The sequence below is a fragment of the Strix aluco genome, chromosome 5 (genome assembly GCF_031877795.1).
Source record: "Strix aluco isolate bStrAlu1 chromosome 5, bStrAlu1.hap1, whole genome shotgun sequence".
Taxonomy (NCBI): Eukaryota; Metazoa; Chordata; class Aves; order Strigiformes; family Strigidae; genus Strix; species Strix aluco.
In genome coordinates this window covers 19,978,698-19,995,997 of record NC_133935.1, presented here as the reverse complement: position 1 = coordinate 19,995,997, position 17,300 = coordinate 19,978,698, and the positions used below count along the sequence as shown (strand labels likewise).

Below are 17,300 nucleotides of genomic sequence, written 5' to 3'. Positions count from 1 at the left end.
AGGGGATATTTTAAAGAAAAGTCCAGTGCTCTGGACACTGATAATTCTTTCTTCAGAGTCAGTATAGAGTCAGACTTCACAATATGCCTGCGGAGCCTCCATCAGGAGCTATCCATTTGGGGTATGACAGCTCAAGATCCTGCAGTGGTCCTTCTCCTCTCTCACCCTATCTCCACTTCTTCACTGAAAGAAAACCATTTTTTGCCTTAGCATCTTATAAATGTGATTTTCTTCTTGTTTGGGCTTGGCTGAGATGACATTTTTCTCCATAAATGTCACTAAGCAGTACCCTGATGTTCAGCCTTGACACCACAAACTAAGTCCCTGATTTCTAAAACCCAGTAGAGAATTGAACCTCTAGTTTATAATTTTCCAAATCAAACCTCCAGTGAGGACTTTTCTAGGACTCTTTAAAACTGTTTCCCCATCCCATCCACATCCGGCAGCCCTTCCATGATACAAGCACCACCTGGGGCCAGCATTACCGAGAGCAGCTTTAGAAATCAAGGAGGAACAGATGTTGTAGCTGGAGGAGGAAAAAGAAAGTAGGGAAGTGCTGCTTACCCATGGTGGAAACCACAATGAAAGTGGGGATGCTGGGGCTATTGTGGCTGAAGGTGGTCACGCTGCAGTTGTAGGAAGTGGCAGGCGTTAGGCTGGAAATGGTCACTACATGTGAAGAGACAGTGACAGGTTCCTGCAGACATGGGGAAAAACATACAGAAGTTTGTCTCTCCTGTAAACACAAATTAGTGCTCCCCTCTCCACCCATATATTTGACCAGGCAAAATCAGATCTGGTGAAAGAAACCAGCACTTTGGAACCCAGGGAAGGTAACTAGGGCCCGCCCTTGAAAATAAACTGGTAGCCCAGCACGCTGGCAGAAGAAGGGAGAGGAACAGGGGTTAAAACAGCATCAGGAACAGCCCAGAGCACCGCATGGAGTCCCAGAGGCCCTTGGGGAGTGCAGGATGGTGCCTCACAAGGGGGTTGGTCAGACACACACTCCGTGGGGGAGAGTGCTGAGGCCTCCAGGACATCCCCAGATGTGGGCAGAGCTCATGAACTCTGGTTACTAAGCCATACAGGTAGGAGGAAAACAAAGTTACTTTTATTCAAAGCGCAGCCAAAGCCATGACAATCTCCACACCCTCATATGAATACATGTCATCTCTGCCTCTGAGGCAGTTCCTCTGGATGTAAAGAGCTGTGAGCCTTTTCCAGTGGCCAAGGTGAAAAGCAAAGCTAGAGCAAAGCCTTTGGGTAATAACTATGATCAGACATTCCACACTTCAGTTTTTCTAGCTAGTAGAAACTCTTTACATATTCATACAATGTTTTAATTACTATGTCCCCGATAAACACTTCTGTGCTTTTTAAATGCTGATACAGCAGAAGAAAACAAATACAGCAGAAGAAAACAAATACAACACATGCAGTGACTTATAGATATAGCTCCTTAAGGTCCTCAGAGGCTTTTCTGTACTCTTCAGCAGAACCAAGGGTGAGTTGCAGATGTGAAAATAGGGACACTGAGCCAGTGGTTTAGAAAGGGAACAAGGAGAAGCTTTATGAATGAACTCACTCCGGATGGAGAGTGCAAGATGTTGTAACAAGTCCCGATTTTTGCAGTGGCTTGTTGTCAGTCATGGGCTCCTTCTACGTTAGCAAGGGTTCCTGTTGCAGTGCAATTCTGAGGTACATTGCGCAGATGAAGTCACATGTACATGAATGTAAGGGAGGAGACTTATTCCCTGAGCTGAAAGGAGGGGCCACAGTTTGGCAATTGGACTTGGTTGGATGTTTTCCATTTTCCCCTCTGGGAAATTTAAATTAGTCAACCAAAACCCAGAAGCTGTTGCTTTTCATTTTGCTGATTTAGAAGGGAAAATGGAAAATCACAAAGAATTTTCACTAGTCTAATGGGAAAGCACCCCTTTTTACAGTTCAAAAATGAGCCCCTCCCCTTTTTTCATAGAGGCAGAAAAGACAATGATGAATCTAATGAGGAGTGGACAATCTCTGTGCATTTCCCAGTGCCAGATGTTCATGTCAACAAACAAGACACCCACTGAAGCTCCTGCCAAATGGAGCAGTCTTTTCCTGATATTCTTAAAACAGATCTGCTCTGCACTAAAGCTGCAAATCCTGTGGTACCTTCTTTGCCTGATCACGTCATTATTTTGAATTTGTGCTAAGTGGATAATGACTTCATGATCTTTAGCTATGCACTGTGAAAAAGCAGGAATCTAGATCTGGAATCCAAGCTATCTAACAGATTAAAGTGCAATTAAATGTGGGTTTTTTTTTCCTTTAGTCAGTGCCTTTCCTGATTTAAAAATTATATTAAATAATTCAGACTGGTCTTCCAAAGGATTAAAGAGTGTATATGTCTCTCATGTGATAACCAGCGGTCTGAATGGGTTATTTTTTACTTTTTTTCCGAATTATTCCCCATCACGTGTGACAGTCCACATTAGAGAATGATGTTTCATGGCATGTAATCACAGTGATTCACTATACCATCACCTAAACTGCAAACTGAGCCTCTTATGTCACACAGCATTGAATGTCAAGGAATTAAAACTACTACTGCTCTGTTCTTCACTGAACAATGTTACCAATCTAAATACTCAGATATTCAGGTGGCCTCTGAGCACAGGTACCTAACTGGAGAGAGAAAAGGAGGTTCCTTTGTGAGGCTGAAAAGGTGGGTCTCGAAGGAAATACCCTAAGAGACAAGATGGATGAGGAGCAGCCACATTTGCAGCATAAAGGTACTCTCTGAATAGCAGTGAAGGTCCTACTGAACTTCAGTTAACAGTTCTCAAAACCAGGAATAAAGTAGGCCAGAAATGATTAAATGCTGCATAAAAGATCTCATGGCATCTAAATATGTTTGGTTTTCCCATTCCTTATCAAGCTACCTGACTACTTTTCCCTTCCTGCTCATTGACATTTCCTTAGTTTTGTGGCCTTTTAGGTTTTGTATGATATATTAGAGCCATTTTCATGAGTAGCCAGTACACTGAGACTCTGTTGGATGCACATAGCTTCTGTCCAACTAGTTATAATCTCATGAATAAGACAGAAGACAATTTTATATTGCAAAATAACAGAATATTTTAGTATTTAAAATGCTTTAGTAGTTTTAGCTTTTAAATGTTTAATTCTGAACCACCTTACCGCATTTGGTTTAATGATCTAACCTGTGTACTGAGCATAAAATGTCATTGGGCTTTACACACAAATGCTAAGCAGCAGACACCAAACCAGAAAGATGCAAGGCCCAGTCTCAGTTTCAGAGATGAAGAGCAGAAACCAAAGATGACACACGTACATACCTGGGCATTTGTTTCCTGACCAGATCCAGCCTGCTGGCAGTAGACTTCAAAGAAATCAGCCACTCCTTCTTCCACCCACAGCAGAGTCACGGAGGTCTGAGTCTTGTTGACAGCAAACAGCGATTTTGGAGGGGCTGGTTCTGGTTAAAAGAAAATCTCCTTTTATTAAGCTTATCTTTAAGACTCCAGACAACTGAGAAGAGGAAGCCTTGAACAAAAATGAAAGCAATGCCTGATGCTCTTCTATCTTTCATTTCCCTCCGATAAAGCCTGCCACTGTAAAGTCCTGCCTCTCATGATGACAAACTACCACTTTAAAATGGGAAGATGATGAAGTGTCTTGGTTTTTATTCTCTATTTAAACTGTTCTCTGTTTGGACAGTTGGATAATTACTTCACTTCCCTTTCCAGCAGAGCTCTTGTTTGAGGACAATCAGCATATTCTATTTATAGAATAATGTTAGCAGAAAGACTTCCAGGAGAAGATGGCTGTCCACCTGTTAGCAATACATTTGGTGTAAGAAAGCTTTTCTTCACATGGCCTGACCCAGGAGATGATAAAGAAGCAGCTTCCCACAAGCAAAGGCCATCTAGGTTCATTTAATTGTAGCAGCAAAAGTATTTAGTCAATTAGCAGTTTAAAAAAAAAATCTTGTAGTTTTTTTCTTTTTCCAGTCTAACACTTAAGGGCCATCGGATCTGCTCTCATTTCAGTTAGTTGCAGGAACTTTCTCTCCTCACTGAATACAGAGGTCTAGATCTCAGGGGTCTTCAATTTATTGCTTTGATTTTTGTTGCTGTTATGCCAGATGAACTGACAATGGGCAAACATATACAAGGGTCTGGCAACGAGGAGACAACCCTGTGATAGGAGAGATATGGAGGGTCTCCTGGGCGTGATGACATCATATATACTGTGAAACACGGATTAGGATCTGCACCCAGCGCCCCCAGCCCCATGTGGGGTGGCCTCAGCTGCCACCTCCCCCCACCATGGGCTCCTGTGGCTGGGCAGGCAGTGGCCCATGGGAGGCCATGCTGATCTCCAGTGTAGGCCACCCCCCACTGCAACCCCACCTGAACCAACCTGGAGTATGGGAAACACAGGGGAACAGGAGGGGAAACCTTGAGGAGCAGGGGGAGGAGCAAACAGCCTCGGCATGATGTTAAGGCAAGATATACTTTTTTTCCCAAGATTATTTAAAGATCAAGGCTTGATCCCAATTTTCATCCTGACGACTTCACACAACGGGTACTGGCAATGCCTAGCTTTCAGCGCCTCAGGCATCTTGGGCTCCTTTGGTTTGCCTTCAGAGAGCACAAAGTTTGGATTGTACATTTCTGAGCTGTTTCCAGCGTTTTCAGATTTCCTAATCTGTGGATGTTTAATAACAGTTGTCATTCTCAAACAATGACCTGATTTGAGGATCCTGACACACTACATACAATGTGCTATGTACAAAAATATTTTACTCTTATTTTTTCCCTTCACAAATAATTTGTTATTCTCATTCTGTGAGATGCTGTCACAGGAGCCTGGACGTGATGTGTAAGATCTGCCACAGAAAACCTGGCACAAAAGACTTGCTCAAGTGGGTATAGACATTTTGGAGATGTATCTGATCCTCAGACAATCAGATCAGTGTTGTAGGGTTGGAGGCTGCCCAGATTATATTGGCATTAGAGAGAGAGTTGGGTAGGAACTGAGGCACATTTACGTGGCTTCTTCTCTGTCACAGGGATTGCAGTGTACGTGTTGTCCCAGAACTACATAGGAAAGCGTCCCTCTCCCTTAATCATACCCATATATCTGCTCTTGGATTCAGAAACACATTCCATCCCTCACTCCAGGTAAAAAATGACTTCAATTAAAATATGAGTTTTGCATTTGGGCATCAAGCCCAAGCAAACCCTCCTTTTGCCTCCAGCAAATGGCTTGATTTTTCTGCAAGTGGAAAGTTGCCAGGATGAAGCAAACATCATGGAGGGAAGAACATTTGGCAGGAATGCTTAAGTGACTGCCAAGTGCTGAGTCGTCTATCACTTAGAGTCAGTTCCCACTACTGATAATTACAACTCCCATTGCTCCCTCAGAAACAGAGAGAAGAAAACCTCTACTAAAATATCCTTACTATTGCCTATTCAAAGTGCAAACAGCATAAAGAAAAAAACAACAAACCAAAACCAAAACCAATAAAAAAACCACACCCAGAAGTCTAGAAGTGATTTATCAAAATAGAATTCATTCCACCTTCTCTTTGTTGTCAATGAAAGGGCAAGAGCAAAATACCTATACCAGTTCAGTAAGAGTCTGCCTTCCATAAGCAAAGAACAGGAAGATAAAACTAGGCTGGAGGGTGTACAACATGAATAATACATGGCACTTGTGGACCTGTCTGAAAGATAAAGCTAGCTGATATTTTGAAATAACCCCCTAAAATATTTAGACAATGGTAGCAGGGTATATACTCAACCTCACACATCTACCCACTCAGCCCTGGGAACAAACACACACACACATAACTCTGTGCACAGACACAAGGCATGGGGAAAACAGTGGACAGGACGTGCATAGGGAAGGGAAAATCCATGGAATTTGTCTATATCTTTCAAATATTCCCTTTGGTAAAAAGACCTAGAAGAACTTCAGATTCTTGTGGCTGTACAGCTTGCCGCAGCACTGTTTAGGAGATTTGAGTAAGAGCTATTGAGAAAGATGAATGGACAATTGCTTCAAGATCTCTAATTCAATTAGAAATTATGGAGTCCTTTAAATTCACTTCTTTCACTGTCACTCACAAAAGGTTTATTATGCATGTAGAGAAGATAATCCAGTTTGAAATTACTAACTCTTCTTTACCCACCTTCACAGTGGAGTTAATGCCTGTAAAAGCAGTTAGGCACACTTTGAAATTTCACAGCTTTAGGTACCTAGGACTCAACAACTCAACATGTGTGCAAAGATGAAGTAAAATCTCTTAGGGTACAATGGTGCAGTGTCCAGCCTTCCTCATAGGTAAAGGAAGGTATTAGGCACAAATTTATATTTTGAAGTCCTACCTTAAGGATTAAGTTCTCAAGTCTTTTTTTGTTTCTTTGAGTAGATTACATATATATCTCTTAGAATGATGCTGGGTTCCACAGCCATGAATCCGAGTGTTTTTGTAAAGAGTACTGTCATTGATTTAAGGGTACATTTTGTAAAGAGTATTGTCATTGATTTAAGGGTACATTTTTGGTGTTGGAAGACTACAGAGATGTTCAGGGAGAGAGGAGGAGAGACAGGAAACCAGACCAGGTGGCAGAGTGCAGACCCAAAATTAGACTTCTCAGAAACAAGGTTCTGCTTTGTATTGAAAAGTTCATCTGCAAAGCCTGAGTCACCATTCCCAAAACCTGCCTATGTTCAAGACCTTAGGGAAGCAGCTATGAAGCAGAGTTGTTCTCCCAGTGAGACATTAAGTGATTCCCGCTCTCCTAATTCCACTTACAGTCAAATTCTGCCACTCTTGTTCCTCTTGGGTAATACTATTCTAGGAGAGTAGATTCACATACAGGAATGAGACAATCTTCATAGCAAGGTGAGGTGAAAATTACAGCTTTGCAAAATAAATGCAGTCACAGGTACATGACTCTGAAATAACAAAGATGCTGAATCTGCTGACAGAGTTACTTTTAAAGTCAAATGAGATGAGGAGTGAGTTTATGACTTACAAACAAGCACTTCTTACCCAATTTCACAAGCTGGGGCAGGGAAGTATTGCTGCCTCTTTCAGTACAAGCAGTCACTGAAAGGTTGTAGATGTCCCCCGGAGGCAAGCTCAACACTGCAGTCATCACATTGCGTGTTACCTACAGTAATTATAGACACCAACTGTTAAATATGACATACATCCTTCTTGTAAAATGAATCTTGTCACTTAATATACTACAAAGAAAGCTCTGTGCATCACAGCAGATGTTTTCTGCATACTCTAGACTTGTTAAATGAACCAGTTCCCACTGAAACTAACTGTGGAAAGCCATAACACTCGGCAGAATATCACAATGCAAAAAGGCGGCAATCTTAGGCTGTATTTTCTATATGACCAGTGAAAATTTAAGGAAGAAAGAAAATCTCCTTCACACCAATGACAGTATTCTTGCATCTAGATTTTTCAAGTTGTGCAAAATGCTAAACAAGCCATGGATTTGAGTCCGTTGCAATTTTAGGTTAATTTAAATCAGGTCAGATATCTAAGAAGAGTACACAAGACACATATAGGCAAGCCTTCATATACCTGAAGAACCTGCAAATTAAATCCGACTGGGCAAGTCTAACACCTGCCTGGAGACCTGTTGACTTGACAATATATCTCAGGGCCTGAATTCAGTCATCTGCAAGTTTGAAACCAGATATGATCCAAAACTGAGCTGAGATTCAAAAGACTGCAAATAATTTCTTCCTGTTATTTTAGGGTTAAGCTCCCCATTTCTCCAGGGTCATGGAGAAGGATGAAGAACTCAGATACTGCAACAGACTGTTTTCAGAGCACTTGTGGACTGTCTAGAAAGGCCACATTAAGGAATCTCATGCTGATTTTCATAGTCACTGAATTTTCAGGCTGAAGCTTTCAGTTCCAAGAGAAACAGACAGTTCTGAATAAAGACTAACAGGACTGTGCACATTATTTTCATCACTTCTCTAAAAACTGACCAACTTCTACAGAGTCTTGGGAAGTACACAAGCAACAGGAAGAAAAAGTCATCATTGCCTGATAGCGTTACCTATATATTTTAATAATCCCACAAGAAAAACAACCATAATAACCATCTTAAGAATCATAATAAATCAGATAAAGAGATTACAATCTAGTATGGTTTTTAAAGGAAACCATTTTTGAAAGTGACTAACAGAGCTTAGGAGAACAGGTACACCCTGATGCCTGCAAGCATGCACCCATATTTACAAATATGAGCAGGACCATAAAAGTTAGCTATAAATAGGCTGTTGCAGCAATTTCCTAAAGAATACTTTCTGGGTTCCCTTGTCCTGAAAATAATATGAAGACAAACATTTCTAAAGACACTCCTAAAGCTTTGAAGTTTTATCTGCAGATATACTCTATTATAGATACCCTCTATTTTTAATCTTTCGTTTAATCTAAAATTACATATTCAATATTCTTTTAAATTTAATTTCATATTCAATGTTTATTTTATATTTATTTAATCTAAGATTTTCATATTCAATGAAGTTGAATGGCACAGAAATCAGATTTTTCCTGGAAGAATAATAACCGTACAAAGAACATGACTTGGAAGGAAGAGAGGAGAGGGGTATCACACCACAATTTTTTTAGAATTCAATTGTTAGAATATTTTATTTGTAGAAAAAAATTTAAAATGTTGAGTTTTCTTCCTCATTTGAAACAAAGATCCAAATATTGAAAGTTCCTGCTGTTCAGAAATGTCATGTTTTTGAACAGTTCTACTAATCATGTAATTAGATTCATGCTGCAACAAGCTCCAGATGGGTGCACTCTTGCAGCCACCAGGAATCCAGTGAAAGCCAGGGTGCTTTGTATAAATGAAAACTGCTGATGAATTTGTGCTTATGCTGAAAACCCACTTCCAATTCAGAACCTTCTGAGTCTTCAGTTGTAGAAGGGAAATGTTTCCCTTGAAAAAGACCAGACACTTTCTCCCTGTCAATGATTAAAAGATCAATAGTGATATAGAAGACAGTCACAGGCCACAGGCTGTATGAAGCTACACTGCTGGCCGTATACATTCCTGCATGCAGTGCTGCACTGCTGTTTCAAACACTTCTCACTGTATGCCCAGGGGCTGCTCTTTTGCTTCAGGTTAAACATGCATCTCAGTACCCTGAAGCAGCATGACCTTAATCCATAATTGGAAACCCCCAATTAATTTTTCTAAATGATTTTTAAATATGCTCAAAGAGTTCAAGAAAATGTGCCAAGAACACATCTCAAGTTTTCTAAGAAGTGCACAGATTCTGGGTGAAACCCTCATGCCATCGGTTAGCAGAACTTGTATTCAAACAGAAAATGAAAACCATCTAATTTATAAGGATGTCTATTTGATAAAGTCAGAAAATGGGAAGTGATAGTACCTGGACTGAATGAGCTAAAAAAAAATTCAGACAGTAATGTAGTCTGGTTAATAAATAGAAATGGAAAAGACCCTATCTGTTCACTAAAAAATACTCTATGTTTTACTGTCTGCAGCTCAGAAGTTTATAAGCTATTTTAAAATTCTTACCTAAATTATCAACACTTGCACTGGATCACCACTGAACCATTTTGTCCACTGGCTGTTTTGAGAGCTTGAGTCTTTGGAAGTGCATGCTAAGGGGGTGAAATAGCTTTAACTGATCAGGCTTCTACAAATCTTAATCAACCTGCTTAAACTTTGTAATACAAAGTTATTAACTCAGCAAAAAAAAAATAGAGAAATGAGCAACACCTTCCCCACTCATACTTACACTCTTCTTGATTTTTTTCTTTCCTTCTGCAATGACCATCCAATGCAGCATCCTAGAATGAGAAAGGTCAGTACCATCTCCTCCATAGGTCCAGGTGACATACAAAAGGTGGTTGTAATATTCTATGGAGGTAATCTCGGGTGCCACTGGTGCTGAAGGAAGAAGGCAAGTGTATTACAGACAGGGTCTAACACAGTTGATTACCAAATCCAGTAATAAACTTCTGCCAAAGGATACTGTTAGGAAGAGAGCATCACAAAGATAGCAGAAAAATGTTAGTAGAAGCATCTGCGCCTGAGCTGTACCTGAAAGAAACAAAAACTGGCATTTAACCTGGGAGATACTCAGAACAAAAACACATTTCTGTTTGCAATCATTCAGTTTAGAAAAAAAAAATCATGAAGCTACTGGCTGATACAAGCCATTTTTTGAGTCAACATTTATAAATGGAATTTGAAGTCAAGTTAAAAGCCTCAGATATTACTTCACTCTGTTATAGCACTGAAAAGAAATGACAATCAGTGAGAAATAAACAATTGTCACACTGAAAAATTTGGATAACTTTTCCACAGAAAAAAATACCTTCTCTTCACTGAGCTTGCATTATCCTAGGAGAGAAAGCCCCACACCTGCAGTTTTCCAAAGAACATCCTTTTGCATGACAAGTTATGGCCACCTTTGTTCCCAAGGTGAAACTCCCACCATCACAGAAGGCAGCCGTCAGCTGACAGCCATCTAAGCACCAAGTGTCTAGTCTACAAGCATATGGTAGTTACGTTATTAGGTATTAGGTGAAGCAGCTGTTGTCCCTCCTCTTCCTCCACACACCCAGCTCCTGTCCCCTGTGCTGCACAGCTCAGATTGCCCCTCCACAGCCCCAGCAGCCCATTTGATGGCTTGTCTTACACTGGGGCTGCCAGAAAGTCCTTGGCTCCCTGCAACCCAAGAAGAAAGATAGCAACCTCCAGAGCAACTGATCTCCTCCTAATATAGGTATTTAAGATGATAATTACCTCCTGGAGTTACCTCTCTCTATTAATTGCAGAGGGAGTATAGCTGCTCAGCTCACCTTGGTTGCCTAATTCGGAGGTGCAGGTCCTCAGTTAGGATTTAAGTTAAAACTGAGTGGAGACCCAAAAGTGAAAGTCAGCAATTGGTAAAGATCATAACTCCCTCTCAAAGTGATATCAGTGGGTTAATGTGGATAAAACAGGGAAGTGTGTGAATCTCTCTGCTTGGTAGATTCTTTAGAAGCACCACAGGGAAAATGATGCGGACTGAGTGATCTTCCCCTGCACAAGCCCCCGTTGAATCCAGCGGGTTTGTGCAAAGGCAGCTCAGACACGGCTGCCTGGTGAGAGGACCTTTCCTACCCCCGAGCCCTGGATCCCGGCACAGCTGCGGGGGCCAGCAGCCCAGATGAAACGCAGGACGGACCCGGAGTTCGGGTACCCGGAGCTCGGGTCTGTTTGAAGGAGCCACAAGATGTCACTGCTGCTTTCACGAAGGCTTCTATGACTTTTGCGTTGAGACATTCGTTAGCGAACAGATTTACTGAAATAATCGCTGAGGAAGGCAGCAAATACAATGCACAGACAATTTAGAGCCATTTAGAAACGTTTAGGAAGACCAGGCTCTCAAATTAATCTTGGAAATGTGCTTTTATGCTGTTGAGAGGAAGCAACCTTATTTAGTATTAAATCTTTCAAGTAATGCTTCTTTCAATTTCTAGAGTTCCCAGTCCACCCCTGTGCATGGATTGCGTATTCCTTACAATTTAAGGTCACGATTGGCATGAATACTATACACTAATAATAATTTCCTCCTATACCTAAATATCGATTACATGCTTTCCCTCTTAATGTTCACACAGCTGTTGCCTTCAGGTATCTGGCAACGTATGTCCAGGATATGTGAAATGAGACTAAGGGCCAGGGCTTGCATGATCCACTCCCCTAGCACCATGTTCCACTGGCAGCTGAGTGGCACCCAGAGGGTGTAGGAAATTACATCCCACTGCTGACCTGGCCCACTGTGACCAACAGACAACAGATGTGGTGGTCCTCAACCAACACCAAGAGTCTATCTGTTTTAGTCTTTTTGCTTCTCTAAAGCTAAAAGCATTCTCACTGTAAAATAAAATGTCGGTGGTCTAAAGCATCCTTGCTTATGATTGCTTTAAATCCAGCTGTACAGGAGGTGGCATTAAAAACTCGTTAGTCACCACAGAAACACTGGCAGTCCCACAATCTCTCCCTGCATTAAAACAACAGCGTGCAACTGTGCTGCAGCATGTTGCTCCAGGAGCCTGAGAGAAAAAATGGTGTTTCTAATAAGTCTCTGGGATCCCCCAAGTCTCCCCTATTCTCCTGGGGACTAGTTGTCATGGGAGAGAGCTATATATCATCTGGTTCATTCCAGGTACTGCAGTTCAGTAAAGCCCTAGCCTCACTATAGACACTCCTGCATTAGGGAAATGGTTTGTCTGCTCTGAGCTTTCTGCAAGGTGTGGTCCCAAACTCCCAGATGATCATTCTGCTTTGTTTTAAAAAATCAAGCTTATGTTCCAGGTGCAGAAGTTAGCTTTCCAGTTACACACAGAAGAACTGACAGATGGTGTACTGTCAAGAAGACTACAAAACCTTCATTCTAGTAGTTTAAAATGTAGGGCTTTTTGGTGGGGGTTTTTGTTTGTTTTAATTCCTAGTAAACTGTGCAGGGGAGGTAGTGTCATTCAGAATGATGCAGAAAGGGACCAAGTGCTCCATAAAACCATCTGTTCCCTCTCTAGAAAGAAAGAGGCCGAGGGTGATAAAGAACTCTGCAGTACCCCGGTAACCTGAAAGAGTGAAAAGGTAGCACCTTCTGGGGACAAATATTTCAAACCTGCAGACATGAAAAATTGGCATGCCACTTTCTCACAAGTTAGTCTGACAGCAGTTCCTGGACAAAGCTGAAGAGCATGCAAGCAATAAGGTAATCAGAGGAAAGAAGTGTATTTAATGCTCACATTCAATGGTGACCATCTATTGATAAGCACTTGTAATTTGACCAAATCAGATTTCTCTGTTAGGACTCTTCCCTTAAAATGATGTGATTTGGCTCACTGCTATTCAACATTTTCATCAATACTCTGAAAGTAAAAGCACTGCTAACAAACCATGCAAATAACATGGCAACTAGCAGAGGAGTGGAGGATTTGGACAGGGCTGTGATTTGAATTACTGACCCCTATGCTGGGCCTGTTCAAACAAAAGAATTTCAGAGTGCCAGGTACAAAGTTGAGACTTTAGGAAAAAGACATGCAGACAACACTTCTCAAATGACAAATTCTGAAAAGCAGCTACCATAGGAAGGAGTCAGAATTCACAGAACGGAAGTAAATCAACACAGACCTCCAGTGTGATGCCATAGCAAATGCAATCATCTAGATGCACAAACAGGAGAGCATTGAATAGGGAGCTGATTTTGCCTCTGTAGGAGTATTCAGCAGGCTTTCAGTCTTCACATACTTTGGTAAAGGTAGTAAAAATTAGAGAGGCAGAGCAGGGAAAAAAAGTAACATGAGAAATTGCCTTACTGTGAGAGCACCTGAAGAGTTCAATGGAGGCAATTTATCAACAGAAGAGAGTGTAACTAAATTCTGTATAGAGAGGGAAAAAAAAGCTTTGTGTCTCTTCAATCAATGAGAGAAAAGTGTAACAAGAATTATGGACTGGATATTAAACTTAGAAAAATTCAGATCAGAACCAAAGGATAAACCTTTGATAACAAGAGAAATTAAGCATTGGTACAACTTTCCAGCAGGATATTTTCTGGGTATTTTCACTTAAGATCAGATGACCTTTTTGAAGAGAGGTTTTGCCAGCCAGAAGTGGATGACATTATCTAAGAGGTTCATCCATTTCTGACTTTGTCCACATCTGTCAGTTAAGGAGTTGATCTATTTTTCATGTAATAGCAGTAGCAGTCTTTACTCTCCCCATATAGAGATCCAGACTGATCCTGACAACGGCTTATATTTTGGAATAACCTTAATCTCCCTAATTCCTGCTGAAGGTTTCTGGAGACACAATATTGAAGTGTGAGGGCCATACTGGAACATTTCCACTCTAAAATGCTGAACTTGGTATCTGAATCAGTTGGAAAAGACATTTCTCCCCTCATACAGCAACCAACCAGCTGGAAAATTGCTTCCTTATAGTGCTACAGAAAAGTTGATTGATGCCAAAGGACGATGAATATCCCTGGAGACCCTTCACGGAGCTCCAGTGGGTACTGTGAGTTTCTGATACACTGGAGAAGTGCCAGAATGTGTCAGGAGTGTAGCTTGGGATCAGATATGTCAGGATGGGAGGGTTTCTGATTACTTCAGTAGAGCTAGGACTTAACCCACTAATAATTTTTCTGTTGTGTCTCTGTCAAGCACAGGCACTATATTAATTATCATTGCAAATGGGTCTTATTCACTTCCTTCCTCATTTACATCCTCTTAGCCTCTTGCCAAAAAGAAAATCTGGGACCAGGCTAGTATCTGTTTTGGAGGGAGTGGCTGGGACCTTGTAGCCTGATTTTCCTTGTAATTTGATTTCTACAACTAGAAAAGAGCAAGTCATACTTTATTTTCTTTCATGGTGGATCTGAATTATTTACTGCTTTCAATCACCTTCTGCAAGGTGAGCTGAACATAAAAGCAAAATGATTCAAAAGGGAACTTTGACTTAACCAGCCTGAGTGCTAGGAACACTTGGCAAGGTGCTAATAGGAGCTCTTCTATGCTCTTCCCTCTCCAGCTAATCTGTTTGATATATTGAAGATTCAAACCCAAAGTATCTGACAAGAGACAATGGAGTGTGTTCAATGCAAGGCTGGTCCCAGCTGGAAGAGGGCAATCCATGTGGTTATATCAATTTACTGCAGCTGAGATTCTGGATTATGAATGACTTGCCAGCACCAACACAGTTTCCCAAGGCCAATTTAGCCAGCATGGGTGCAATGCCTTGATCACAGGAGCACCCTTCTCTCCTTACCATGAGCAAGGAAAAAACATCCAGCAGAAAAGGCAAAGCTGGAGAATAATGTGATACCAAATATACTACCTGCCTCGGTCTGCCTAAGAGTGCATAACTCTGTGTTAGCTAAGGTGTCTCACCTGTGAATTACTGGAGGGGGGAAAGAGGAGGAAAACATATTTGGAAACATTGCAAAATGGAAAAATGTTTCATAACGTTATCAAACCCAAGAATTCAGATTCCTTATTTACCCATTAACTTCTCAATGTGTAAAACATATAGTGTCATAAAAGATGAGCAGGATCACTGGCCCTCACTGGAGCCATGCACTCCGATAGAGGACTGAAACAGAGTAATCAAGCACTGTGCTTTGCATAGAAAAATTACATATATGCATTTAAAGCAGTTGTCAGAGCTCTTCTTAAAAAAAAAAAATTAAAATAGAAAACAAACCCCAAAAAAACAAACCCAAAAAACCCCACTTAGCCATTAAATATCCTAACTTGCATGCATCTGCAGGTGAAACACAACACCCAAGTTGGACTTTCTCAGCACTTCTGCTCCCAGAAGCATTTCCACAATCTTTTCAGATGGCTGCTTACCTGTTATGAAGCTGATGGTGGAGCTGTCACAGCAGCTCAGCTCTGGGTCCCCCCAGGTCACCATGGTGACCCGGAAATTGTAATACCAAGCAGGCAGCAGGTTAGCTATTTTCTGTAAAGTGACAAAACACAAACAGCAGCTCAGGAGAAAATTCACCATCATGAGGTGTGACTTATAAAATACATCAAAATTTATAAATCTAGTGCCCACATTGATTTTACTGAGCTCCCATTCCTTACTCCAGTGGAAATCTCTGTAATTTGGTGTTTGAATTTATTCAAAAATCTGTGCAGTGGGAGTGAACACAGCTGTGATGGCTCTGCTGCTTATCCACATGCATGTGGTCCCAGGCCCTACCCACCACAGGAACCTCTCACTGATTTCCAGGGTGGAGAGAATGATTCCTGCAGAGTGATCTTCCATCACAAAAATTCTGATTTGATGAAGGCAGAATAATATTTAATTGGAAAATGTAGGCTTTTCTATTTTGATTAAATAGGGTTTGAGGATAAATTAGAAACAATGTTTTTGACTCAGATATTGTCACTTCAAAAGACTTATTTTTTTCCAATTTTCAAAGTGTATTTCACTTTGTATTATCATTTATTATAAATTAAATATGAATGAAATATAAATTACTTATGAGATAGAAATTATATGTATAAATACAAATGAGATCTAAATGAAGTATAAAATGTATTATATTTCATATTACAATATCATATGTAATATTTTAAGTTAAAATTCAAATACTTCCACTGACAGTGCAAAGCACTTCAAATATTTAATTTTATGTTTAAATGAAAAGCCTCAGGATATTTTTAAAATTCAAAATAAAAGCAAATTGGAAATAATGAAAACTTTCAGCAAATTAAAAACTGCTTTTTTTACAGATCTCTGTTGTTTGCAGTGGCCTCTTTTCCCCAGATACTACAAAGCAATCCAAGTATAGGGTTTGTGGACTATTCTCTTCATGCTTTTTAGAAAAAGTTATATCCAATTAACACCACAACCTTAAAGATGCTTGGACTTCTTCTGACATGCCCCTGGTGTAATACTGAAAATACCAACATTGCTTTGACAATTTTAAAATAAGATGCAGAACACAAAATGAACGAAGCAACTAAATAGAGTGAAAGGGCAAATTCAGTTCCAAAGGTTCTCACCAAATGATAACACTTCAGGAAATAATTTTTGACCTAAGCCATCAGATTTTTTATGCCCTTGCCTTCTCACTGGGCTTGACACTGTTGCTCCAGAATATATCATTCAGAGATGTCAGTAGATCACAAAGAAATTTGTGGGACATGATGGGAATGTGGAGCACCGCTACAGAACCCATCCAAAAGTTCACCAATACCTACCTGTATGCTAAATGCCATAACAGAAGAACAGGGAGACACTCTTTTTCTAATTCAGGCTTACTCTTTAAAATTATTCTTTAAGAAATGCTCACTTTAGCTGTGATATAGCACTATTGCATTTCAGACTGAAATTCAGACAAAGGAATTCCAACTTGGCTTTCTTGAACAGGATTTGCAACAGTAAGGGACAACATCATCTCATTTTCTAATGAACCACATTAACTCTGGAAAATGGCATTACTTCTAAGATGACTCGTATCTCTCAGGTATTAAACTAATTGTGCTGAGTCATGATTACAAGATATTAATTACTCATTTGGTAACTTAGGTTTGTTTTTAATTTCCCTGAAGATTTATGTGCTAGATTTACAGTCACGTACCCAATTACAGTTAAGCCACTGTAGCCAAAATGACTCCACAAATGGTATTATGCAAATCAATTACGGTAAATCACTGTGGCTCTCACAAGCAGCAAAAGTTATTGCTA

The 17,300-nt window shown here is 40.5% G+C and overlaps 1 protein-coding gene across 4 annotated transcripts in view; it reads right to left on the bottom strand.

Annotated features, from left to right (window-relative positions):
• The window catches only part of PTPRO (protein tyrosine phosphatase receptor type O), a 153,438-nt gene that overhangs the window by 26,028 nt on the left and 110,110 nt on the right, over positions 1–17,300 (bottom strand). For 3 of the 4 annotated variants that reach the window (XM_074826284.1, XM_074826285.1, XM_074826286.1), the window contains 5 exons: positions 15,449–15,560; positions 9,835–9,986; positions 7,076–7,196; positions 3,345–3,484; positions 565–697 (listed from right to left, as the gene is read on the bottom strand). In XM_074826284.1, the coding sequence (XP_074682385.1) occupies positions 565–697; positions 3,345–3,484; positions 7,076–7,196; positions 9,835–9,986; positions 15,449–15,560 (658 nt within the window). Of the gene's footprint in view, positions 1–564; positions 698–1,585; positions 1,710–3,344; positions 3,485–7,075; positions 7,197–9,834; positions 9,987–15,448; positions 15,561–17,300 lie in introns of those variants that run through there. The other variant, XM_074826287.1, reaches the window with a different exon arrangement.